The sequence below is a fragment of the Protomyctophum parallelum genome (genome assembly GCF_964188405.1).
Source record: "Protomyctophum parallelum genome assembly, chromosome: 16".
Lineage (NCBI taxonomy): Eukaryota > Metazoa > Chordata > Actinopteri > Myctophiformes > Myctophidae > Protomyctophum > Protomyctophum parallelum.
The window spans coordinates 31,094,683-31,122,447 of record NC_139711.1 but is presented as its reverse complement, the minus strand read 5'-3'; the positions used below and the strand labels follow the sequence as shown (position 1 = coordinate 31,122,447).

Here is a 27,765-nt window from a genome sequence, read left to right as displayed (position 1 = left end):
AGAATAATAGAGCATTAAACTCCTCTGCTGGTATGTAGCGACACCGTGAGGGGAAATGCCACATCCACTTATCCACTGCAGTCATTGCAAACACAGTAGAATAGTCTAATCTGCACCTGCACCCTTTAATTTTCATATGATTACGCATTATACGCAAACGTTAAGCAAGTTAAGTGTGAAGAAGATGGCTGAGCAGCACGTGTCCCGTAATGACTGAAGTTCCGTGGGAACTTCAGGACCACGGACAGCGACAATGAGCAGATACAAGCAATGACCCTTAATTGCGTTTAGGTATAATTGTGTGTGTGACTGATAATTTCAAACAGCTCACCACTGAGGGTCAGAGCTCATGTATTGCTGAGGGGAAACAACCGCATGCCCTGCAGAGAAGAGCAGGAATGAAACCAGAGCAAACACAGCTGGTGTGTAATAACGCACGTTCTCTTTACATTTTTACTTTCTAAAGACATAAATATTAGATTTACAGACAAAGGTTAAAATAAACTGACACACACACACACACACACACACACACACACACACACACACACACACACACACACACACACACACACACACACACACACACACACACACACACACACACACACACACACACACACACACACACACACACACACACACGGCGGCCGTCTTGGAACGTAGAACGGAGCAAGGCTGCCACTGATGTCAATGATTTATAATGCAATGACCTGTGTATTTCATTCCTACCTCGGGTGACCCATCGGAGTCTCCAAAGGCCTCAGCAAAGTCTGTCGGACTTTTTCTCAGAGTCTGGTCTGCAGGCAGTGTGCTGTCATTATAAGGGCTGACGAACTTAAAGTCACTCGTTCGAGAACCCGTCGTCAGGTAGGCGTCATAATTGTAAGTGCTGCGTAAAGTTCCTGTGCCGTCAACATCTGCGTAATTTGGAGGGAGATAAGCACTGGGGATGGCAACTGCTCCATCAAACAACAGTCTGGGCTTTCTCCTGTGACAAAACCTCACACCCAGGATGACAATAATGAATGTCAGGAAAAAAGTGGACACGGACACCAGTGCAACGATGAGATAAGAAGTCAGTGTAGAATTATTATCGTCATAAGACATATCTTTTAGTTCTGGAACTTCAGCCAAGTTGTCCGAGATAACTAAATACATAGAACAGGTGGCAGAGAGAGAAGGCTGTCCATTATCTTTCACTGACACAATAAGATTCTGTTTCATGCTGTCTGATTCAGAAATGTCCCGCTGTGTCCTGATCTCTCCACTGTGGAGACCTATAGTGAAAAGTCCAGGATCTGTGGTTTTCACAATATGATAAGACAGCCATGCATTCTGTCCAGAGTCTGCATCGACTGCTATCACCTTGGACACGAGAGAGCCCCCGTTTGCACTTTTGGGGACAAGCTCAGTCATGAATGAGCTTCGCTCCGGTGCGGGGTACAATATCTGAGGAGAGTTGTCATTCACATCCGTTATGAAGACACTGACAGTCACATTACTGCTGAGAGGAGGAGAACCGTTGTCTCTGGCTATCACGTGGACTTTAAAGCTCCTGCACTGTTCATAATCGAAAGACCTCACAGCGTGGATGACCCCCGTGTCTCCGTTAATAGATAGAAAGGTGGATGCTGGGGAGCCATTTACCTCACCAGGTAAAAGAGAGTAAATCACTGTTCCGTTTTGTCTCCAGTCTGGATCCTGAGCAGTAACAGAACATACAGTAAATCCAGGTTTGTTATTTTCAGTCAAGTACGCGTTGTAGGAATGTTCCTCAAACATAGGTGGGTTGTCATTGACATCACCTATCGATAAGTGGATTGTTTTAGAGGAGGAAAGAGGTGGAGAGCCCTCGTCAGTGGCAGTGATTGTAATGTTGTAATCAGACACTAGTTCACGGTCCAGTTGACCCGTAGTGACCAGAGAATAATAGTGTTTTATGGATGGAACGAGCTTAAAAGGCACATTTGGCTGAATGGAGCAGTGCACTTGCTGGTTATTCTCAGAGTCTCTATCCTGCACATTAAGTATACCCACCTCTGAACCAGGTGGTGCATTCTCTGGTATAGATTGTGTTAGAGATTTCAAATAAATCTCTGGCACGTTATCATTGACATCAGTAATATCTATGATAACTTTAGCATATGAGGTTAGCCCTAAACCATCCCTGGCCTTCACTTTAATTTCAAAAGATGTCTGCTCTTCGAAATCAGTGACACCAATTACTTTAATTTCTCCCATTTTACGATCAATAGAAAATAACTTTGCATCTTCCTCTGATACATGGCCAAATGCGTATGTTACTTCTCCATTTAAACCTTCATCTGCATCAGTAGCACTCACTGTAGTCACTACAGTATCTAGAGGAGAGTTTTCAGGCAGACTGGCTTTATAGACAGCTTGGCTAAACACGGGAGAGTTATCATTAGCATCCAATACGGTGATGTGTATGACTGCAGTGCCTGATCGTTGTGGAGTACCACCATCAGTGGCTGTGAGCAATACATTAATTTCCTGCTGATTCTCACGATCAAGCTCTTTATCTAGAACCAGCTCAACAGTGTTACTCTCTACAGCCAAGACAAAATTGTCATTATTTTCAAGCAAGTATTTCTGAATAGAGTTCTGGCCCACATCCGCATCGTGTGCCTCCTCTATAAGAAAACGAGCTCCTTTATCTGCCGACTCCTGTATTTCCAATCTAATAATGCCTTCCTTGAATTGCGGAGAGTTGTCATTAATATCTTTAATATTAAGAGTTGTCCGATGAAGCTCTAATGGATTTTCCAAAACCAATTCAATTTGTATTACGCACGACGCCTTTTTTCCACAAAGACCGTCTCTGTCAATTCGTTCAGCAACGACCAAATCACCAGTATTCAGATTAATGTCAACAAGCCGTTTGCGATTACCCTTGGTGTCAAAACGAGCCTTTCGAGCCGTCAGTCTGGCCCCATCCAGCCCAAGATCCTTGGCTATATTTCCAATAACAGATCCGGGTTTCAGATCCTCGGGGAATGTATAGCTTAGGTCCCCATAAACGAAGTGCAGCATTACAATAAAGACAGCAGAGCTCCACACCAGGCCTGGCGACGGTAGTCCTTTGTATCCCATTCCGAGGCAATACCAACAGGGGTGTTGAAATCCACAGTTTGATATTTACTATAATATGTGGAAAGAAATGTAAAGCAGAACAATGTCGCTCTATCAAAAATGCACTGAACTGACAAAGCCTAGACTGAACTATTTTATCGGTGTGAGGGATGAGCTGGAAGCTAAATAAATGCAATATTTGAGGGTGGAGATGTATGTTGGCCCTCAACTGGTGAACAGCGACGCTATGAGTCCATGTTTTGCTAATACAACATTAGAGACCATGATATGCTTTATTTTATTGAAACATTCCTTAGCAAATCCAACACTAATTAACACTGCAAGGAGGAGGCATCTGTGAAAATAGCATACTTGTCTTAAGGCAAGGGCTTGCTTCTTGAAGTAAAAAAATCACACCCGTGTGAAGTGAGGGGCGCTCTCATCATCTTACAACATCGAGGACGATTTGCGCAGTAACAGACAAAACAAACACAGACAAAACAAACATTAAACTCTGTTAATTGTTATTATTATAACAATAATTGTTACAATTGTTGTAATTATTGTTAATGGCATTTAATGTTTGTGTTAGTGACAAAACAAACATTAAACTCTGTCCATTGTCAATGGCGTGTTTAATGTTTGTCTAAGGAAAAACAAACATTAAAACTGGAGGGCCTGTCAGGCCTATGTCTTTATACAGACGAACTTGCGTTAATGATTTCAGCACCACAAAGAGACAACTGTTTCCACAGTTTTGCATTGCAAATTTGTCAGCAACTGCGTGTATAACAAATTAGTCCATGTTATATTTTGTACAGTGACATTCCGCCCAAAAATGATCATGTTTCACAATTGGCAAATTAATGTGTTGAATTGAACCTTGCCTCTGAAGTTCATAAAGTATAAGAAATCCAATGCAGCAGAACTAACATGCAATACAATGTTTACCAAAATATTTAAGACCTATTTGAAACCTATTTGAAAATGTAGGAGGCTGCTATTCTTAAATTGTACAGCACACTCTAGATTCAAACAGAGCGTTTTCATTTAGACAGACAGACAGACAGACAGACAGACAGACAGACAGACAGACAGACAGGCAGACAGACAGACTCTAGTAACTCTTATTGTAACCAATCAGTAGAGGGAACTTGCACAGTATACAGATGACGATATTGGAACTGGAACACTAAGCTGATGAATGGGTACTCTTTCCTAATTGTCTGACAATTTTCAGAACACCTGGACATGTATTTTCTATTTATGAAAGATCTGGAAAGATGGGGAGACCCCCGTTACTGAACACATGCACACTTGATATAGTTGCGCGCGCGCGCGCGCGCACACACACACACACACACACACACACACACACACACACACACACACACACACACACACACACACACACACACACACACACACACACACACACACACACACACACACACACACACACACACACACACACACACACACACACACACACAGAAAGATTCCCTTCTGCAAAAGCAACTACAACAATACCAATAATACCAGGATGATCGTGTGCTGCGACCAGCAGAGACTACAGTATATGACCATAGACACAACTGCATCAAGGAGAGCCATGCCTTCACCATATTTTTCAATACTGGAAGTAATGCCAACACGTTTTGTTCTGTAAATGTAAAAATCACATGTGGGTTTTCAGAGGAGGAAAGTAACAATAAAACCCATGAGAAATATATCAGTATCACTAAATAAAATTAAAAAAATATATATATTAAAAATGTCAAGTGCCTCAGGAAACCGTAAGATAAAACAACGAGAAAGTGGGAAGATAAAGGTGAAGGCTTCATGTGTACTAATGTATAGAAAATCAAGATACTTTTTTTTAAAGTGAGCTGTTGTGTTCTCATGAAAACATGGATGCTGCATTATTGCAGGCAAGGCATGATGTTGAAGCACACAGACCATGACTTGACACGGAGTAAAACAAAAATGTTGTATTGATACAACCTCATCTTTCTTTTTAATCCAAAGCATATACATTATACTACATTTAAGTAATGAGTTGAAATGAGAAATAGTGCAGACTGTCGCCATAGCCTGATTATCTCTCTGAAGCTTCTTGAGACGCAGTCCACTCAGAGTGTGGGCGGGGTCTATGGGCTGGATCCAGGCTACTGTCACCTATTGTTTTTTTTTTTTAATTATTCCAATACATTTAGAGCAATCCCACTAATGGCTGTCATTCTAAAATAGAACTCATTAATGGTCTTCATTGTTTCACCGGAAAGTGAACATTCAATATCACAATGTGCATGTGGGCTATCACTATAGGCAATATACTCAATTTGAAATAGAATAATATGCAAATATCGCATAATATCAACAAGACCTTCTGTCCTGAAAATCAATAGACCCCTTACAGTATATAACAGCAACATAAACAGCACCTGCATTAGAAGGAATGATCTTTGTTATCAAATGTAAACTGTTGGCATAAGTACATGCATGCTAAGGAAAGCATGCAACAAGGCAACGAACTGCAACTTCAACTAGACAATACTTCAGTAATAACAAAGGAAAAACAACACTACACAAATATGATCCCAGAGCCTACCTCTGAGGAGTCATCGGAGTCTCCAAATACATCAGCAAAGTCAGTTGGTGTTTTTATCAAAGTCTGGTCAGCAGGCAGTGTGCTGTCATTGTACGAGCTGACGAACTTGAAGTCACTGGTTCTAGACCCCGTTGTCAAGTATGCGTCATAATTGTAACTGCGTAAAGTTCCTGTGCCATCAACATCTGCATAATTAGGAGGGAGATAAGCACTGGGGATGGCAACCGCTCCATCAAACAACAGTCTAGGCTTTCTCCTGCGACAAAACCTCACACCCAGGATGACAATAATAAAGGTGAGGAAAAAAGTGGACACACTAACAAGCGCAATGATGAGATAAGAAGTCAGTTTCGAGTTGTTCTCTTCATAAGACATATCTTTGAGTTCTGGAACTTCAGCCAAGTTATCAGAAATTAGTAAATATATGGGGCAGGTGGCAGATAGAGAAGGCTGTCCGTTATCTTTCACTGCCACAATGAGGTTCTGTTTCATGCTGTCAGATTCAGAAATGTCCCGCTGTGTCCTGATCTCTCCACTGTGGAGACCAATAGTGAAAAGTCCTGGGTCAGTGGATTTGACAATATGGTAGGACAGCCAAGCATTTTGTCCAGAGTCTGCATCTACAGCTATCACCTTGGATACAAGAGAGCTCCCATGTGCAACTTTGGGGACCAGCTCTGTCATGAATGAGCTTCCCTCTGGGGCGGGGTAAAGTATTTGAGGAGAGTTGTCATTCACATCCGTTATGAAGACACTGACAGTCACGTTACTGCTGCGAGGAGGAGAACCATGGTCTCTGGCCAACACGTGAACTTTAAAGCTCCTGAACTGTTCATAATCGAATGATCTCACAGCGTGGATCACTCCTGTGTCACCGTTAATGGATAGATATGAGGATACCGGGGAACCGTTTACATCTGCAGGTAAAAGAGAGTAAATCACTGTTCCATTTTGTCTCCAGTCTGGGTCTCGAGCAGTAATGGAACACAAATTTGAACCGGGTTTGTTATTTTCAGTCACAAAGGTGCTGTATGACTGTTCCTCAAACACAGGAGGGTTGTCATTGACGTCACATATTGATAATTGGATAGTTTTGGACGAGGACAGTGGTGGAGACCCCTTATCGGTGGCCGTGATTGTAATGTTGTAATCAGATATTGTTTCGCGGTCCAGGTTATCCGAGGTCACAAGAGAATAGTAGTTTTTAATGGAAGAGATAAGCTTAAAAGGAATGTTTTGCTGAATGTAACAATTAACTTGTCGGTTTCTCTCAACATCTCTATCTTGCACGTTAATGATGCCCACTTCTGTACCAGGTTGCACGTCCTCCGGTAAGGGATTAGACAGGGATTTTAGATATATTACTGGTGCATTGTCATTCATATCAGTGATATCAATTATGACCTTCGAATTAGATGACAGACCATACCCATCCTTGGCATCCACACGCATCTCAAATTTAGAGTCACTCTCAAAATCAATTGGTCCAGTTACTTTTATTTCGCCAGTTTTACTGTCCAGTGAAAATGCTTTCCTTGCCCTTTCTGAAATGCGACTGAATTCATATGTGACCTCTCCATTGAGTCCCTCGTCTGCATCAGTAGCGTTAACTGAAACTACCATAGTGTCTAGAGGCGAGTTCTCGGGTAGACTGGCTTTATAGACGGCCTGGCTAAACACTGGGGCGTTATCATTAGCGTCTAGCACAGTGACGTGTATGACTACAGTACCTGATCTCTGTGTAGAACCTCCGTCAACTGCAACAAGGGCTAAATTTAAACTATTTTGCTTCTCACGATCTAGCTCCTTTTCTAATACCAATTCAACATTTTTAGAACCATCGTTATCTCCTCGAAGAGACAGAACAAAATTATCATTATTTTGTAGGCTGTAGCGCTGAACAGCATTTTGTCCTATATCAGCATCATGTGCCTCGTTAACCCGATAGCGAGCTCCCTTGACGGCTGACTCGCTGATTTCCAATTTAATAATATCCTTCGGGAAATTTGGTGAATTGTCATTAACATCCTGAACCATCAGTGAAACACGATGCAATTCCAACGGGCTTTCAAGAACCAAATCAAATTTCAGAAAGCACGAAGCCTTCTCCCCGCATAGTTCCTCCCTGTCGATTATTTCGCCAACGATGAGGTTTCCCGTTTTAAAGTCAATTTCACAATAGCGCTGGTGGTCTCCCTCTGTGTCAATCCGTGCCTTACGAGTGGACATTTGACCTAGGTCCAGTCCAAGATCTTTGGCTATATTCCCAACAACAGATCCACGACTCATCTCCTCTGGAATAGAATAACTCAGATCTCCATTTGCAAATTGTGCAGTGAGTGCAACCACGAACACAAGGTCTATCAAAGCTGTTCCCGTGTCCCCCATTGTTTCATCAAAATCGTGATAACGTTGAAAAATTATGTAGTTTGTGAATAATATCCTCTGAAAGAAGAAAGCACAGTCTGTGTTTAATAGATTGTTATAATCGACTACACAGTTTCCGCAGCACCGATCCTTCCCTTTGTTGACTATAGTTTATTTCAGTGGGTGGATAAGTGGACCTCTCTCATATCAGCTAGTGAACAGCGACACTGTGGGTATTTTTAAGATACTACATAGAGGTTATGCACGCTTATGTACAATGTTTAACTATATTTTGTGCTTAGTCTTTACTTCCAACTTCATTTGAAAGCATATACACCAAGCCAGATTGTTGGTATTGCAAAGGCACGAAGCCATCAAACTGCAAATAAATGCAATGAGGTTAAGATGACCAACCAGATTAAAATTGTTAATGTAATTGAAAACACTCTTTTGTGTCATCGCAACTGCCACACACACACACACACACACACACACACACACACACACACACACACACACACACACACACACACACACACACACACACACACACACACACACACACACACACACACACACACACACACACACACACACACACACACACACACACACACACACACACACACGGCCTCCAGACCCTCATGCATTAAATTGACAACTCACCAGTAATACCCTAGCTGTGTATGTATTAAGTGTGCTTTGCATGAGTCTAACATGGTTAAAATCGAGTTTGAAGTTCAATGGGCTCATATAGGATGGTAAAAATGCACATGAATAGCAAATATCGAAATGTTGAGTAACTAAGTACTAATTTAAAGACCACATCAACATTCAGCACCATGGAGAGAGACTGAGCGGAAAGGCAAATATTGGAGTTGTAACCGGACACAGTCAGGACTCAGGAGTGCGTTAATTTTGTCATTTCAACGCTCATTTAAGAGAGAGAGAGAGAGAGAGAGAGAGAGAGAGAGAGAGAGAGAGAGAGAGAGAGAGAGAGAGAGAGAGACAGAGAGAGAGACAGAGAGAGAGAGAGAGAGAGAGACAGAGAGACAGAGAGACAGAGAGAGAGAATGACGATCTAATTTAAATCAAAGTCATATATGTTCATGAATTAATATGTTGACAACGTAAACAATGAACATTTTAATTATCTCTCATGTTTCTCTTCACCCAATACTGTGCTCCAGTAAAACCCTTCTATACAAAAGCCGCTTCAGCAAAACCAACAATGCCAAGTTGATCCGTCACGTGTGCTGCGACCAACGAGGACATCTATACACGTACAGTATATGACCAAAGACACAACTGCATCACAAGGAGCGTCAACCCTTCACAAGCCAACAAGTTTTTTTTCCTCTGTAAATGTAAAATTGCATGTGGGTTTGCATTGGACTTTACCTTGGAATTAAAGTAACAATAAAATCCATGAGATATTTGTCGGTATGAATACGAAATAATGCATACACATACAGTATAGTGGAAATATTCCAATGTCAAGCCACTCCAGTGCTTTTCACAGGGAGCAAGATAAAAAAAAATCACACTTGTGTGATGTGAGGTGTGCTCTTATCATCATACATAATCATACATCAGCACTTCCATTGTTCATGCAGCCAATCAAATCATCACATTCCGTGGTACAAACACACAGATGCACAAAGCTGTGCATAGGGGGGTCTGACGCCCCTTCCAAAATGCAAAATAAATGTGCTAGTGGGAATATAAAGGTGCACTGAACTAATATCTTTTTGGAGTGCAGGAACTGGCGGGCTACTGTCCATGGTCCTGAAACATGTGTCTGTGTCTGTCTGTCTCCCTCTGCGTGCGCGCGCGTCTCTCTGCGCGTCTCTCTCACACACACACACACACACACACACACACACACACACACACACACACACACACACACACACACACACACACACACACACACACACACACACACACACACACACACACACACACACACACGCTGCAAGCAAACAGTGATATTTAATGACTTGCAGTCAAACAACAATCTTAAGACAATATGTGAAATACCTCAAGAGATTCCTCTGAATTCCCAAATGCCTCAGCAAAGTCAGATAGACTTTTTCTCATAGTCTGGTCAGCAGGCAATGTGTTGTCATTGTAAGAGCTGATGAATTTGAAGTCACTGGTTCTAGAACCTGTCGTTAGGTAGGCATCATAGTTGTAGGTGCTGCGTAAAGTTCCTGTGCCATCAACATCTGCGTAATTTGGAGGGAGATAAGCACTGGGGATGGCAACTGCTCCATCAAACAACAGTCTAGGCTTTCTCCTGCGACAAAACTTCACACCCAGGATGACAATTATGAAGGTCAGGAAAAAAGTCGATACAGAGACCAGTGCAACGATGAGATATGAGGTCAGTTTAGAGTTGTTCTCATCATAAGACATATCTTTAAGTTCTGGAACTTCAGACAAGTTATCAGAAATAAGTAAATATATGGGACAGGTAGCAGAGAGAGAAGGCTGTCCATTATCTTTCACTGCCACAATAAGGTTCTGTTTCATGCTGTCAGATTCAGAAATGTCCCGCTGTGTCTTGATCTCTCCGCTGTGGAGACCAATAGTGAAAAGTCCTGGATCAGTGGATTTGACAATATGATAGGACAGCCAAGAATTTTGTCCAGAGTCTGCATCTACTGCTATCACTTTGGATACAAGCGAGCTCCCATGTGCAGCTTTGGGAACCAGCTCGGTCATGAAGGAGTTACCTTCCTGGGTGGGGTACAGTATTTGAGGAGAGTTGTCATTCACATCCGTTATGAAGACACTGACAGTCACATTGCTGCTGAGAGGAGGAGAACCGTTGTCTCTGGCTATCACATGGACTATAAAGCTCCTGAACTGTTCATAATCGAAGGACCTTACTGTGTGAATTACTCCTGTGTCTCCATTAACGGATATATAGGAAGATACAGGTGAGCCATTTACCTCACCAGGTAAAAGAGAATAAATCACTGTACCATTTTGTCTCCAGTCTGGGTCTTGAGCAGAAACTGGACATAATGTGGATCCAGGCTTATTATTTTCAGTCACGTAGGCGCTATAGAACTGTTTCTCAAAAACAGGTGGGTTGTCGTTGACGTCACCGACTGCTAAGTGAATAGTTTTAGAAGATGAGAGAGGTGGAGAGCCCTCATCAGTGGCAGTAATAGTAATGTTGTAATCAGATACTAGTTCACGGTCCAGTTGTCCGGTGGTCACTAGAGAATAATATTTTTTGATGGACGGAACAAGCTTAAAGGGAACATTCTGTTCAATGGAACAGTGAACTTGTCGATTATTCTCAGAGTCTCTATCCTGAACATTAATGATGCCCACCTCCGTGCCAGGGGGCACATTCTCTGGGATGGGATTAGTTAGAGATTTTAAATAAATGGCAGGGGAATTATCATTAACATCAATTAAATCAATAATTAATGTGGAATATGATGTTAAACCTAATCCATCTGTTGCTCTTATTTGCAATTCAAATGAAGATTTCTCTTCATAGTCAACTGGGCCAATAACCTTTATTTCTCCAGTTTTTTTGTTAAGAGCAAACAGATGTTTATCCTCGTCAGATAAATGATCAAAATCATAAGCCACTTCACCATTAACGCCTTCATCTGCATCAGTAGCAGTCACTGTGATAACAACTGTGTCTACAGGAGAGTTTTCAGGCAGACTGGCTTTATAGACGGCCTGGTTAAACACTGGGGCGTTATCATTAGCATCCAGTACAGTGACGTGAATGACGACAGTACCTGATCTCTGTGGTGAGCCACCATCTAGAACTGTAAGCAGTAATGTAACATCCTGCTGTTCTTCCCGATCTAACTCTTTATCCAAGACTAACTCGCTATATTTTCGTCCTCCACTTTTTGCGTTTAGGCTTAAAATGAAGTGGTCATTTTTCTCTAAAGAATAAGTCTGAACTGCATTCTGTCCTATGTCCAGGTCATGGGCTTCCCCTAGTAAGAAACGCGCTCCTTTATCCGCAGATTCTTGAATTTCAATACTAATCTTATCCTTGTTAAATTGGGGAGCGTTGTCATTTATATCTTGTATATGAACACTAATGCGATGAAGTTCCAGAGGGTTCTCCAAAACAAGTTCTTCTTTTAAAACACACGTCGCCTTCTTGCCACATAGGCCTTCTCTGTCAATCCTATCAGCGACAATCAACTCGCCAGAATTCAGCTTTATGTCGAAATACATTTTACTACTTTCCTCGGTATCAATACGTGGATTTCGAGCAGACAGTCTGGTGACCTCCAGTCCGAGGTCCTTGGCTATATTCCCAACAACAGATCCACGTTTCATCTCCTCTGGAAAAGAATAGCTTATGTCTCCATTTACGCAGCCAAATGCAAGACAAACCACAGCAACGATGCAGTATTGCGGGACTATCCATTCACGTGTCCGCCTCATTTCACAAAGATGAAATATGTTCTCACAAACAATATATCGCCCTAGTTGTTTAGACAATAACGAAATAAATTTAAAACGACTGCAAACTGGTATCGTGCCTCTTCGTTTTACTGAATGAGAAGGCTTTGTATTTGTCGACGACAGGGGGTGTGGGAATGTTAGTATTATTTCCAAAACAAGCGCATAGCGACACCACGCGTATAAATCAGAGGAGTCAAGTAAACATTTTTCTGTGGTCAACTGGTCCTATAAAACAATAATGCTACAGTGAAAATAACACAACGAGAAGCCTATATGAGAGGTACAGAGATATACAGGACTATTTCAGCACCATGGGCAGCAGCCCTTTAATCATCATGGCGTATCATTAATAGACATGCATCTTCACCAGCCTACCATTGCTTTTACGCTAGTTGTGTTTTGCAGTTGTGTTGGACATTGACTTTGCACCTGTGGCACAAGCACAACATTACAACACGAGTACTGTCGCCTAGTGGGTTTCAACTATTTATTGTAATAGGCGTAATATTAGAGAGCAATCTGATGGAATGCGTCAATTCGCAAACGTTGTATAGAAGCTTAGCATGCAGCCTTGTTGTATAGGTATGTACTCGATGTTGGTCCCATACATCAATGCGAGTTCATGGTTTGTGCTCTGTGCGTGTCTTCGAATAATTAGGATACAACAACTATGGACAGGTATAGCCTATAATGACAAAATGCACACACACACACACACACACACACACACACACACACACACACACACACACACACACACACACACACACACACACACACACACACACACACACACAATGAGTTATTCGTAAATTAGGATTATGAATGTGCTTGCTATCCTGACGTATGACCCTCATATACTGTAAGTGCATAAGAAGAGGTAGAGTGCAAAACATGCAACTGTATGGAGCTAATAATTAATACTTCAGTTAACAACGATCATTATAAAAGCGTGCAAACAGTTATAAACATTGTAGAGGGTCTTTGCCTTGATTTCAGCAATAATCAAACGCAAGAGGTATAGCCTGCGTTTCTCTTCCCGCCGCGTTCCAAAATGTTTGGTCTTTGTGTGAGAGCAAATGCAAATAAATAGCCTATACTGATGCAATACATTGTATGGCATAAATATGCACAAGCAGCACAACAAAACAACAATAACAGCAGCAGCAATACAATACACATGTATATGATTACAATGCCTACCTCAGAGGAGTCATCGGAATCTCCAAATGCATCAACAAAGTCTGTTGCCGTTTTTATCAGAGTCTGGTCTACAGGCAACGTGTTGTCATTATATGAGCTGACGAACTTGAAATCACTGGTTCTAGAACCCGTCGTCAGATAGGCGTCATAATTGTAAGCGCTGCGTAAAGTTCCTGTTCCGTCAACATCTGCGTAATTTGGAGGGAGATAAGCACTGGGGATTGTAACCGCTCCATCAAACAGCAGTCTGGGCTTTCTCCTGTGACAAAACCTCACACCCAGGATGAGTATAATAAAGGTGAGGAAAAATGTGGACACACTAACAAGCGCAATGATCAGATAAGAAGTCAGTTTCGAGTTGTTCTCGTCATAAGACATATCTTTGAGTTCTGGAACTTCAGCCAAGTTATCAGAAATAAGTAAATATATGGGGCAGGTGGCAGAGAGAGAAGGCTGTCCATTATCTTTCACTGCTATGATCAGGTTCTGTTTCATGCTGTCAGATTCAGAAATGTCCCGCTGTGTCTTAATCTCTCCACTGTGGAGACCAATAGTGAAAAGTCCTGGGTCAGTGGATTTGACAATATGATAGGATAGCCATGAATTTTGTCCAGAGTCTGCATCTACTGCGATCACCTTGGACACCAGAGAGCCCCCCAGAGCTGCTTTGGGGACCAGCTCTGTCATAAGAGAGTTGCCCTCTGGGGCGGGATACAGTATCTGAGGAGAGTTGTCATTCACATCGGTTATGAAGACACTGACAGTCACATTGCTGCTGAGTGGAGGAGAACCATTGTCTCTGGCTATCACATGAAATATAAAGCTCCTGAACTGTTCATAATCAAATGACCTCACAGCGTGGATAACCCCTGTGTCTCCGTTAATGGATATGTAGGATGATGCCGGGGAACCGTTTACATCTCCAGGTAAAATAGAGTAAATCACTGTGCCGTTTTGTCTCCAGTCTGGGTCTCGAGCAATAATGGAACATAAAGTTGAACCAGGTCTGTTATTTTCAGTCACGAAGGTGCTGTAGGACTGCTCGTCAAATACAGGTGGGTTGTCGTTGACGTCACCCACTGATAAATGAATTGTTTTAGAGGAGGACAGAGGTGGAGAGCCCTCATCAGTGGCAGTGATTGTAATGTTGTAATCAGACACTAGTTCACGGTCCAGTTGCCCTGTGGTGACCAGAGAATAGTAGTTTTTAATTGAAGAAACAAGTTTGAAAGGAACGTTTTGCAGAACTGAGGAGCGGACCTGTCGGTTCTTCTCAAAGTCTATATCTTGCACGTTAATGATGCCCACTTCTGTACCAGGCTGCACGTTCTCTGGTATTGGATTAGACAGAGATTTTAAATATATCACTGGAGCATTGTCATTCATATCAGTGATATCAATTATTACTTTAGCATCAGATGAAAGCCCATACCCATCCTTGGCATATATACGCATCTCATATTTAGCGTCACTCTCGAAATCAATCGGCCCTGTCACTTTAATTTCACCCGTTTTACTGTCCAGTGAAAATGCTTTCCTCGCCCTTTCTGAAATGCGACTGAATTCATATGTGACCTCTCCATTGATTCCCTCGTCTGCATCGGTAGCATTCACTTTAACTACTAGGGTATCTAGAGGCGAGTTCTCGGGTAGACTGGCTTTGTAAATTGCCTGGCTAAACACTGGGGCGTTATCATTAGCGTCTAGCACAGTGACGTGTATGGCTACAGTGCCTGATCTCTGTGGAGAACCTCCGTCAACTGCAACGAGGGCTAGATTCAAACTATGTTGCTTTTCACGATCTAGTTCCGTTTCTAATACCAATTCAACATTTTTAGACCCATCAGTGTCTCCTCGAATAGACAGAACAAAATTATCATTATTTTGCAAACTGTAATGCTGTACCGCATTTTGCCCAATATCCGCGTCGTTCGCCTCGTTAATGCGATAGCGAGCTCCTTTAGTAGCAGATTCTCTGATTTCTAGCTTTACTGTATCCTTTGGGAAAACTGGAGAATTGTCATTAACATCCTGAATCATCAGTGAAACACGATGCAATTCCAAAGGGCCCTCTAGAACTAACTCAAATTTGACCGTGCAGGACATCTTCTCCCCACATAACTCCTCTCTGTCGATGCTCTCTCTAACGACGAGGTTTCCCGTTTTAAAATCAATGTCACAACAATGCTGGCGGTCTCCCTCGGTGTCAATACGCGCCTTACGATCCGACATTCTTCTTGCCTCCAGTCCAAGATCTTTAGCTATATTCCCAACAACAGAGCCATGTTTCATCTCCTCCGGAATAGAATAGCTCAGATCTCCATTGGTAAATCGGGCGAGGACAGCAATTCCGCACAAAAAGCCCAGCAGTGATGTCCATTTGTGCCCCATTGTCATTTTGGAAATGTGTTACCAATATGTAGGATAATCTAATCAGTGAATTCCATGTCTGTCTTTTTTAATAGACCAATATAGACAGGAAATTGTAGATGTAAGCGACCTACACCGTTTCTACAGCAATGGCTCCCCTTTTGTAGACTAGGCCTACTTATTTATTTCAGTATAGGTGGACCACTCTCATCATCTAGTGAACAGCGACACTTTGGGTATATTACAGTTATTACAGGTGAATGGCAGTGATAGTAATTAACACATTATCATAATCACTACTATTCATTCACATAATCATCTTCGATCCAAATCTAAAATACTGTATAGCCATGACACATTAATCAAAATGTGTTGCAAAAACAACACAGCAACAAAACTGCATGTGATAGGTGGCATCAGAAGCCTATGACCACATTCAGCACCACGGACAGAGACAAGGGCTAACTCTATAAGGGTCGAGATTACTTTATCGGTACAGTGACAATGTCAAGTCAATATTCCGATAATTATTTCAATGGCAGTGGCATACTGTATGTTAATCCATTTGATTAAGTATTAGCATTATAGTGGGTAGTGGTTTGCAGGTAAATCTAATAAGTAAACTTCAAATGTCCAAATTACTATTATGCCAACTTCAATCAAAAGTCTGAAAAATGTTTATTATACAATAATGCAAGGAAATATATGACCTATAGGCAATCATTCTGTTTGAACAAAAGTCACTGATCAGACTCATGTGAAGTGAGGAGCACTCTTATCAGCCAATCAAATCATCACATTCCGTGCTACAAACACAAACACGTGCTACAAGCACGTGCTCAAACACACCATATATACACAGTACACAAAGCTGTGCATAGGAGGCCCTCAAAAAATAAGTTTCCTCTTCAAGATTTTGGCAGCAACACACAGGAACAAGATTTTATCGAGATCTTTTTTAAATGGTTGGTGATATACAAACCTGAAAAGTGGATTAAAGTTTACTGTACTGAGACAACCAACAAGGACATATTTATAATTATATTTTCAAATCTACACATCCATCTGCCATGCAGACAGAAAAAGCTGAACCATGAAACAAGCCATTGCTATAGAGCCTTTCTCTATAGCAAAAATTAACACCCAGGTGAGCTTTCACAAATTTCACAGTACGTGCAATCTGAAACCTGCATCACAAGGTTGGGATGGGTGTCAAGTTGTCAACAATACATAACCTGCCTGCAATCATCATTAACTGAGGCATATTACTATAGGCTACTATAAGGCAATGCACATAACATAAATGAAGCAGCGAGCCATAAAAGAAGATCTGGTCAACTAAAGTAAATGGATTGATATAAAAGTATATTGACACGACACAACAAGTTATGCAACTCTGATATACAATTGCAAATGTTTTGTAGAGATATATTCCATGGAAAGTAAATTACAAATCTGCATGCACAATCAGCAATAAAAACCAGAATGGGTAAATATATCCCGTCTGCCATCTTTCAATGTACAAATTAAAAATTAAACAGATTTAGCAGCAAGATCAGAGTATCATCAATACAATCAATACTGCAAAGGACAGAAAAAACATTCATACAAATACTCTAGCAACACTCACTGCTAGACTAGAGTATATAACGTATTTACTCAAGTACTGCAGTTAAGTGCAATTTTGAGATACTCTACTTGAGTAGTTCCAATTTCCAATACTTTTACTTCTACTCTGAGTCTACATCGAGATGCAAATATTATACTTTTACTCCACTACAATTATTTGAAGACTTAAGTTACTAGTTACTCTGTAGATATTGATTTTTTTTACAAAACATATAGAGCAGTTCAACACAATAGGCATATTTATTTTTAAAATAGCCTAAAGTATATATACGATAGATAGATAGACGATGTATAAGCTCACAATATGCCGCTCACACACTATTTTCAAAAGATTTTTATACATTTGAGAATTGGAAATTGCATATTCTGCATAATGAGTTTACTTGTGATCCCAATACTTTTGTAATTTTACTAAGTACAAAAGTAAAGAACTTTTACTTGTTTCCATATTGAAGTACTAATGTGAGTATTCTTTCCACCACTGGCAACACTATATAGGCTGTATGTATACATTTCACAACATTGCTTGCATAGATCATGTAAAAAGAGTCAAGTAAATAAAGGAGATGTGAAATACCTCAAGAGATTCCTCAGAGTTTGCAAATGCCTCAACAAAGTCAGATGGACTTTTTCTCAGAGTTTGGTCTGCAGGCAGCGTGTTGTCATTGTATGAGCTGACGAACTTGAAATCACTAGTTCTAGATCCTGTCGTGAGGTAGGCGTCATAATTGTAAGTGCTGCGTAAAGTTCCTGTGCCATCAACATCTGCGTAATTAGGAGGGAGATAAGCACTGGGGATGGCGACAGCTCCATCAAACAACAGTCTAGGCTTTCTCCTGCGACAAAACCTCACACCCAGGATGACAATAATGAAAGTCAGAAAAAAGGTGGACACAGACACGAGCGCAATGATCAGATAAGAAGTCAGTTTTGTGTTGTTATCATCATAGGACATGTCTTTTAGTTCTGGAACTTCAGCCAAGTTGTCCGAAATAAGCAAATACATGGCACAAGTGGCAGAAAGAGAAGGCTGCCCATTGTCCTTTACTGCCACAATGAGGTTCTGTTTCATGCTGTCAGATTCAGAAATGTCCCGCTGTGTCCTGATCTCTCCGCTGTGGAGACCAATAGTAAAAATTCCTGGATGTGTGGATTTGACAATATGATAAGACAGCCAGGCATTCTGTCCAGAATCTGTATCAACTGCTATCACTTTGGACACCAACGTGCCCCCTTGAGCACCTTTGGGGACCAGCTCAGTCATGAATGAGGTTCCCTCCAGGGTGGGGTACAGAATTTGAGGAGAGTTGTCATTAACATCTGTTATGAAGACGCTGACAGTCACATTGCTGCTGAGAGGAGGAGAACCATTGTCTCTGGCGATCACATGGACTTTAAACCTCCTGAACTGTTCAAAATCAAACGACCTCACAGCTTGGATCACCCCTGTGTCCCCATTAATCGAGAGATAGGAAGACACTGGGGAACCATTAATCTCACCAGGTAAAAGAGAATAAATGACTGTACCGTTTTGCCTCCAGTCTGGGTCTAGCGCCGTAACGGAACATAAAGTGGATCCAAGCTTATTATTTTCAGTCACGTAGGAATTGTATGATTGTTCTTCAAACACAGGTGGGTTGTCATTGACGTCACCGACTGATATCTGAATAGTTTTAGAGGAGCACATAGGTGGAGAGCCCTCATCAGTGGCAGTGATTGTAATGTTGTAATCAGATACTAGTTCTCGGTCCAGTTGCCCGGTGGTCAGTAGAGAATAGTAGTTTTTGATGGATGGAACCAGCTTAAAGGGCAGATTCTGTACAATGGAACAGTGAACCTTTCGATTATTTTCAGAATCTCTATCCTGAACATTAATGATGCCCACCTCTGTACCAGGTAGGACATTCTCCGCTATGGGGTTAATCAGAGTTTTTAATTCAATGACAGGAGCATTATCATTAACATCAATTAAATCAATAATTAGTGTGGAATATGATGTTAATCCTAATCCATCTTTTGCTTTTATTCGTAATTCAAATGAAGACCTTTCTTCATAGTCAACTAGGCCAATTACCGTCACTTCACCATTTCTTTGGTTAAGAGAAAATAAATGCTTATCCTCGTCAGATAAATGATCAAAATCATAAGCTACTTCACCATTAACACCTTCATCTGAATCAGTGGCAGTCACTGTGATAACAATTGTGTCTACAGGAGAGTTTTCAGGCAGACTGGCTTTATAGACGGCCTGGCTAAACACTGGGGCGTTATCATTAGCATCCAGTACAGTGACGTGAATGACCACAGTACCTGATCTCTGTGGTGAGCCACCATCGAGAGCTGTAAGCAGTAATGTAACATCCTGCTGTGCTTCCCGATCTAACTCTTTTTCCAAGACTAGCTCACTGTATTGTCTTCCACCAGTTTTAGTGTTGACATTTAAAATAAAGTGTTCGTTTTTATCTAAAGAATAAGTCTGAACTGCATTTTGTCCTACGTCCAGGTCATGGGCTTCCCCTACTAAGAAACGAGCTCCTTTAACTGCAGATTCCTGTATTTCAATATTTATCTTGTCTTCATTGAATTGTGGAGAATTATCATTGATATCTTGTATATGGATATTAATTCGATGAAGTTCCAGAGGATTCTCCAAAACCAGTTCCATCTTTAAAACACACGTCGCCTTCTTGCCACATAGGCCTTCTCTGTCAATCCTTTCGGCGACAATCAACTCGCCAGAATTCAGCTTTATGTCAAAATACCTTTTACGGCTTCCCTCGGTATCAATACGTGGATTTCGCGCAGACAGTCTGGCAACCTCCAGTCCGAGGTCCTTTGCTATATTCCCAACAACAGATCCACGTTTCATCTCCTCTGGAAAAGAATAGCTTATATCTCCATTTACGCAGCAAAATGCAAGATAAATCACAGAAACGACACAGTATTGTGCAGCAATCCACTCACTCATCTTCCTCATTTCAAGATCACGCTTGTTACGAAAAGCTAAAAGCCTAGTCTTTTGACAATTTATAACGACAGCTCAAATCGACTTCAATATTGTGCTTCCTCCTCTGGGATACTCTATACTGCACAAAAATAGTCTAGTCTTTGTAGGCTATTATTCGATGACTGTGTGGGTGTGGGATAGGCTACATTTGTGAAAAGCAAGCATATAGCGACACCAAGTGTGTATACCACATCGTGAAATGTGCGGCATATAATTAAATAATAATTAAAGAGAGTGAAACAACACACAGAGAGAGAGAGAGAGAGAGAGAGAGAGAGAGAGAGAGAGAGAGAGAGAGAGAGAAAGAGAGAATATATTGTTTTCCAGCACCATGGACAGCAGCCGTTCACCAAGAGCTGCTTCTTCCATTATATACCTGTAAAGTACAGGTATATAATACAGGCTGTACTGTAATCAACGTCTTCACGAGCGGTATACGTGTGTTGACCAATGACCATACTCTATAGACTTGCATTGCATGGCTCTTATTTTTCCATTTGGCTATAGGCCATTTTGACATGGTATAAGAAGTGCGAACATGTGCCTATACCTCAGGCGACACCTCACAGTCTGAAATGCCTCAGCAAAGTCAGATGGCCTCGTTCTCATTGTCTGATCAACGTATTGTCATTATAGGACATGACAAACGTTAAGAGACTATAGTTCTAGATCCCGTAGTTAAATAAGCGTCATAGTTGTAGGTGGTGCGTAAAGTTCCTGTGCCATCAACATCTGCGTGATAAGAGGGAGATGAGCGCTGGGGATGGCAACCACACCACTCCATCAAATAACAGTCTGGGCTTTCAACTGCGACAAAACCTCAGTTTTGTGGACACGTTGCAACACTTTGAGTCAGTTCTAGCTATTACATAATATTGATAACAGGAGTAGTAAAGCAATCCTTCATGGAGCTTAAGGCAATTGTCTTCGACAATAAAACAGAATATGTTGTTCAAGTGCTCTAAATAATACCTAAATTAACAGCTATTGGGGGGGGGGGGAGCATAAGGCAATGGCTTGTGCATGATTTCAGCACTACGGATAGCGGGAAAAAGCAACGCAAATGTAGCTGGAGTAGCTACAAATGTGTGTGCTGGAGTATGATGTCCAGCACCATGGACAGCAGCCATTCAGTGAAACAATGCAGGCAAGAGCTGCGTTTTTATAGCAAAATTAATACTAAAATAAACACGAAGATGGCCTCTTAATTCGGATACAGAGTTTAAGGCAATTGTGCAAATGTGCCTACCTCAGGCGACCCATCAGACTCTCCGAAAGTCTCAGCAAAGTCAGATGGACTCTTTCTCATAGTCTGGTCTGCAGGCAGCGTGTTGTCATTATAGGATGTGACAAACTTGAAGTCACTGGTTCTAGATCCAGTAGTTAAATAAGCGTCATAGTTGTAGGTGCTGCGTAAAGTTCCTGTCCCGTCAACATCTGCGTAATTAGGAGGAAGATAAGCACTGGGGATGGCAACCGCTCCATCAAACAACAGTCTGGGCTTTCTCCTGCGACAAAACCTCACACCCAGGATGACAATAATGAAGGTTAGAAAAAATGTGGAAACGGACACCAGCGCGATGATCAGATATGAGGTCAGTTGAGAGTTGTTCTCATCAATGGACATGTCCTTTAGTTCTGGAACTTCAGCCAAGTTATCAGAAATAATAAAATACATGGCACAAGTGCCCGAGAGAGAAGGTTGTCCGTTATCTTTTACTGCCACAACGAGGTTCTGTTTCATGCTGTCAGATTCAGAAATGTCCCGCTGTGTCCTGATCTCTCCACTGTGGAGACCAATAGTGAAAATCCCTGGATCAGTGGACTTGACGATATGATAAGAAAGCCATGCGTTTTGTCCGGAGTCTGCGTCCACTGCAATCACCTTGGACACTAGGGAGCCACTGCGCGCAGCTTTGGGCACCAATTCTGTCAGGAAAGAGTTGTCTATGGCGGGGTACAGTATTTGAGGAGTGTTGTCATTCACATCCGTTATGAAGACACTGACCGTCACGTTGCTGCTGAGTGGAGGAGAACCATTGTCCCTGGCCATCACATGGACTATAAAGTTCTTAAATTGTTCATAATCAAACGCCCTCACTGCATGAATTCCTCCCGTATCTCCGTTAATTGATAGGTAGAAAGACACTGGCACACTATTCACCTCACCAGGTAAAAGAGAATAAATCACTGTGCCGTTTTGTCTCCAGTCTGGGTCTCGGGCAGTAACGGAACATAACTTGGAACCTGGTTTATTATTTTCAGTCACGTAAGCGCTGTAGAATTGTTCTTCAAACGCAGGTGGGTTGTCGTTGACGTCACCTATTGACAACTGAATAGTTTTAGAGGAGGACAGAGGCGGGGATCCCTCATCAGTCGCAGATATTGTTATATTGTAATCTGACACCAGTTCACGGTCAAGTGCTCCCGTAGTTACAATAGAATAATAGTTTTTAATGGATGGAATTAGCTTAAACGGAACGTTTTGTTGAATGGAGCAACGTACCTGTCGGTTACTCTCAGAGTCTCGGTCTTGTACATTAATAATGCCAACCTCTGTGCCAGGGGGCAGGTTCTCTGGAATTAGGGCTGTGAGGGATTTAATGAATATAATAGGGGTGTTGTCGTTTACATCCGTTATTTCAATTAATAGTGTACACGTTGACACTAATCCAAGGCCATCTTTTGCGGTAATTTGCATTTCATAATTGGACAGTTCTTCATAATCTATTGATCCGCTTACTTTTAGTTCACCGGTATTCTGATCCAGAGTGAAAACGTTATTTAAATTATCTGAAATGTGATCAAGTTCGTACGTCACATCTCCATTCACTCCCTCGTCTGCGTCAGTAGCACTCACTACAACCACTACAGTATCTAGAGGGGAGTTTTCAGGCAGGCTAGCCTTATAAACTGCCTGGCTAAACACTGGGGCGTTATCATTAGCATCCAGTACAGTGATGTGTATGATTACACTTCCTGATCTCTGAGGTGTACCACCATCTGTAGCCATAAGCACAATCGTTAACTCCTGCTGCTTTTCTCTGTCTAGATCTTTCTCTAAAATTAACTCACTATATTTGCCTCCACCACTTTTACCATGAACGTTTAAATTGAAGTGCTCATTGGTCTGTAGAGTATAGCTTTGAATTGTATTTTGTCCTATGTCGGCATCGTGGGCTTCATCTAAACGAAACCGGTTTCCCTTAACAGCGGATTCGCTTATTTCAAATTTGATTGTATCCTTTTTAAATTGCGGAGAATTGTCGTTTATATCTTTCACGTGAAGGCTAATACGGTGTAACTCTAAAGGATTCTCTATAACAAGTTCTTGTTTTAAAATGCAGGATGCCTTCTTACCACAAAGGCCCTCTCTATCAATCCTGTCGGCAATGAGCAAATCCCCGTTGCTTAGATTAATGTCACAATACCGTTTGTTATTTCCTTCCGTATCAATACGGGCCCTTCGAGATGATAGTTTGTCCACCTGCAGCCCTAAATCCTTAGCTATGTTTCCAATAACATAACCGCGTTTCAGCTCCTCTGGAAAGGAATAGGTGACGTCTCCATGTACGATTTGTAGCACGAGAAGAAAGAATCCTAAGAGACCAACCAGGCCATGCATTATAAATCCTTTGTGCTCCATTATTCTTCGTCTGCAGAACAAAAACAAACACCAAAGACGCTATTCATAAAAATGGTATCTGACCAAGCAATACAAATGGCTGCGTAAAAACATGGGGAGATTAGAATGGCCACGATTTTCCTTGTTGGCAAATGCAGAAGCCGTGGCATCCAAGGTAGTTTTTTATATGTAGAAACACGTAATAGTGTGATCTGAGATCAGTTAGTGGACAGCGACACTTTGAGTCAGTTCTAGCTATTACAGGAGTAGTACAATGTAAGACTTCATTGAGTTTAAGAGAATTGCCTTCGTAAATAAAAAATAATGTTGTTCAAGTTCTCTAAATTGACAGCTATTGTAAAAAAAGCACAAGGCATACCAAACAATGCAACGCGTATCAGTGCACAAAATCACAGTGTGTGTGTGTGTGTGTGTGTGTGTGTGTGTGTGTGTGTGTGTGTGTGTGTGTGTGTGTGTGTGTGTGTGTGTGTGTGTGTGTGTGTGTGTGTGTGTGTGTGTGTGTGTGTGTGTGTGTGTGTGTGTGTGTGTGTGTGTGTGTGTGAGAGAGAAAGAGAGAGAGAGAGAGAGAGAGAGAGAGAGAGAGAGAGAGAGAGAGAGAGAGAGAGAGAGAGAGAGAGAGAGAAAGACAGAGATGGCTTTTTCAGCACCATGGAAAGCAGCCATTCGCCAGTGACTGCAGGCTAGTGGCAAGAGCTGCGTATATAGCAAATTAGGCCTCTTAATTGTCCATTATTCGGCTACAGAGCGTAAGGTCATTTTGACATGATATAAGAAAGTGTTAACATGTGCCTACCTCAGGCGACCCGTCAGAGTCTCCGAATGTTTCAGCAAAGTCAGATGGACTCTTTCTCATAGTCTGGTCTGCAGGCAGCGTGTTGTCATTATAGGATGTGACAAACTTGAAGTCACTGGTTCTAGATCCAGTAGTTAAATAAGCGTCATAGTTGTAGGTGCTGCGTAAAGTTCCTGTCCCGTCAACATCTGCATAATTAGGAGGGAGATAAGCGCTTGGGATGGCAACCGCTCCATCAAACAACAATCTGGGCTTTCTCCTGTGACAAAACCTCACACCGAGGATGACAATAATGAAGGTTAGAAAAAATGTGGAAACGGACACCAGCGCGATGATCAGATATGAGGTCAGTTGAGAGTTGTTCTCATCAATGGACATGTCCTTTAGTTCTGGAACTTCAGCCAAGTTATCAGAAATAATAAAATACATGGCACAAGTGCCAGAGAGAGAAGGTTGTCCGTTATCTTTTACTGCCACAACAAGGTTCTGTTTCATGCTGTCAGATTCAGAAATGTCCCGCTGTGTCTTGATCTCTCCACTGTGGAGACCAATAGTGAAAAGCCCTGGATCAGTGGACTTGACAATATGATAAGAAAGCCATGCGTTTTGTCCGGAGTCTGCGTCCACTGCAATCACCTTGGACACTAGGGAGCCACCGCGCGCAGCTTTGGGGACCAATTCTGTCAGGAAAGAGTTGTCCTCTATGGCGGGGTACAGTATTTGAGGAGTGTTGTCATTCACATCCGTTATGAAAACACTGACCGTCACGTTGCTACTGAGTGGAGGAGAACCATTGTCCCTGGCCATCACATGGGCTTTAAAGTTCCTAAATTGTTCATAATCAAACGCCCTCACTGCATGAATCCCTCCCGTATCTCCGTTAATTGATAGGTAGAAAGAGACTGGCACACTATTCACCTCACCAGGTAAAAGAGAATAAATCACTGTGCCGTTTTGTCTCCAGTCTGGGTCTCGGGCAGTAACGGAACATAACTTGGAACCTGGTTTATTATTTTCAGTCACGTAAGCGCTGTAGAATTGTTCTTCAAACACAGGTGGGTTGTCGTTGACGTCACCTACTGACAATTGAATAGTTTTAGAGGAGGACAGAGGCGGGGATCCCTCATCAGTCGCAGATATTGTTACATTGTAATCTGACACCAGTTCACGGTCAAGTTCGCCCGTAGTTAAAATAGAATAATAGTTTTTAATGGATGGAATTAGCTTAAAGGGGACGTTTTGTTGAATGGAACATCGAACCTGTCGGTTACTCTCAGAGTCTCGGTCTTGTACATTAATAATGCCAACCTCTGTGCCAGGGGGCAGGTTCTCTGGAATTAGGGTTGTTAGAGATTTAATGAATATGATAGGGGGGTTGTCGTTTACATCCGTTATTTCAATTAATAGTGTACACGTTGACACTAATCCAGGGCCATCTTTTGCGGTAATTTGCATTTCATAATTGGACAGCTCTTCATAATCTATTGATCCGCTCACTTTTACTTTACCGGTATTCTGATCCAGAATGAAAACGTTATTTAAGTTATCTGAAATGTGATCAAGTTCGTACGTCACATCTCCATTCACTCCCTCGTCTACATCAGTAGCACTTACTGTAACCACTACAGTATCTAGAGGGGAGTTTTCAGGCAGGCTAGCCTTATAAACTGCCTGGCTAAACACAGGGGCGTTATCATTAGCATCCATTACAGTGATGTGTATGATTACACTTCCTGATCTCTGAGGTGTACCACCGTCTGTAGCGATAAGCACAATAGTTAACTCCTGCTGCTTTTCTCTGTCTAGATCTTTCTCTAAAATTAACTCACTATATTTTCCTCCACCACTTTTAGCATGAACGTTTAAATTGAAGTGTTCATTGGTCTGTAGAGTATAGCTTTGAATTGTATTTTGTCCTATGTCAGCATCGTGGGCTTCATCTAACCGAAAGCTGTTTCCTTTATCTGCAGATTCGCTTATTTCAAATCTGATTGTATCCTTTTTAAATTGCGGAGAATTGTCGTTTATATCTTGCACGTGAAGGTTAATACGGTGTAACTCTAAAGGATTCTCTATAACAAGCTCTTGTTTTAAAATGCAGGATGCCTTCTTACCACAAAGGCCCTCTCTATCAATCCTGTCGGCAATAAGCAAATCCCCGTTGCTTAGATTAATGTCACAATACCGTTTGCTGTTCCCTTCCGTATCAATACGGGCCTTTCGAGATGATAGCGTGTCCTTCTGAAGCCCAAAATCCTTGGCTATGTTTCCAATAACATAACCGCGTTTCAGCTCCTCTGGAAAGGAATAGGTGACGTCTCCATGTACGATTTGCAGCACGAGAAGAAAGAATCCTAAGCGGCCAACCAGGCCATGCATTATAAATCCTTTGTGCTCCATTTTCTTTCGTCTGACAAAACAGATACACCAATGATGCTATTCATGAAAATTCACCAAGCCAGTGAAATGGCTGCGTATCAACATTGGAAGATTAGAATGCCTACGATGTTCCTTGTTGGAAAATAAAGAAGCCGTGATGTCCATCCAAGCTAGTTGGTGCCGTGTAAAAATACGTAATA

The 27,765-nt window shown here is 41.8% G+C and overlaps 5 protein-coding genes across 5 annotated transcripts; all 5 read right to left on the bottom strand.

Annotated features, from left to right (window-relative positions):
* Positions 1 to 347: 347 nt before the first annotated feature.
* On the bottom strand, positions 348 to 8,116 carry LOC310873742 (protocadherin beta-15-like; the record flags this gene model as incomplete). The annotated part of the gene is made up of 3 exons (XM_083786294.1): positions 7,546 to 8,116; positions 733 to 2,573; positions 348 to 380 (listed from the first exon to the last, which is right to left on the bottom strand). The coding sequence occupies exons 1-3, from the start codon at positions 8,093 to 8,095 to the stop codon at positions 348 to 350; spliced, it is 2,424 nt and encodes an 807-aa protein (XP_083642420.1). The 5' UTR covers positions 8,096 to 8,116.
* A 1,980-nt stretch (positions 8,117 to 10,096) lies between these two features.
* LOC310873741 (protocadherin gamma-A11-like) lies at positions 10,097 to 12,439 on the bottom strand (the record flags this gene model as incomplete). The annotated part of the gene is made up of 1 exon (XM_083786293.1): positions 10,097 to 12,439. Exon 1 carries the CDS (start codon positions 12,407 to 12,409, stop codon positions 10,097 to 10,099), a length of 2,313 nt encoding a protein of 770 aa, XP_083642419.1. The 5' UTR covers positions 12,410 to 12,439.
* Positions 12,440 to 12,926: 487 nt separating this feature from the next.
* On the bottom strand, positions 12,927 to 16,132 carry LOC310873740 (protocadherin beta-15-like; the record flags this gene model as incomplete). The annotated part of the gene is made up of 2 exons (XM_083786292.1): positions 12,927 to 12,967; positions 13,717 to 16,132. 2 exons carry the CDS (start codon positions 16,130 to 16,132, stop codon positions 12,927 to 12,929), a joined length of 2,457 nt encoding a protein of 818 aa, XP_083642418.1.
* A 5,837-nt stretch (positions 16,133 to 21,969) lies between these two features.
* Positions 21,970 to 24,393, bottom strand: LOC310873739 (protocadherin gamma-A11-like; the record flags this gene model as incomplete). Its single annotated transcript, XM_083786291.1, has 1 exon — positions 21,970 to 24,393. The coding sequence occupies one exon, from the start codon at positions 24,391 to 24,393 to the stop codon at positions 21,970 to 21,972; it is 2,424 nt and encodes an 807-aa protein (XP_083642417.1).
* A 778-nt stretch (positions 24,394 to 25,171) lies between these two features.
* LOC310873738 (protocadherin gamma-A11-like) lies at positions 25,172 to 27,565 on the bottom strand (the record flags this gene model as incomplete). The annotated part of the gene is made up of 1 exon (XM_083786290.1): positions 25,172 to 27,565. One exon carries the CDS (start codon positions 27,563 to 27,565, stop codon positions 25,172 to 25,174), a length of 2,394 nt encoding a protein of 797 aa, XP_083642416.1.
* Between the last annotated feature and the right edge of the window lie 200 nt (positions 27,566 to 27,765).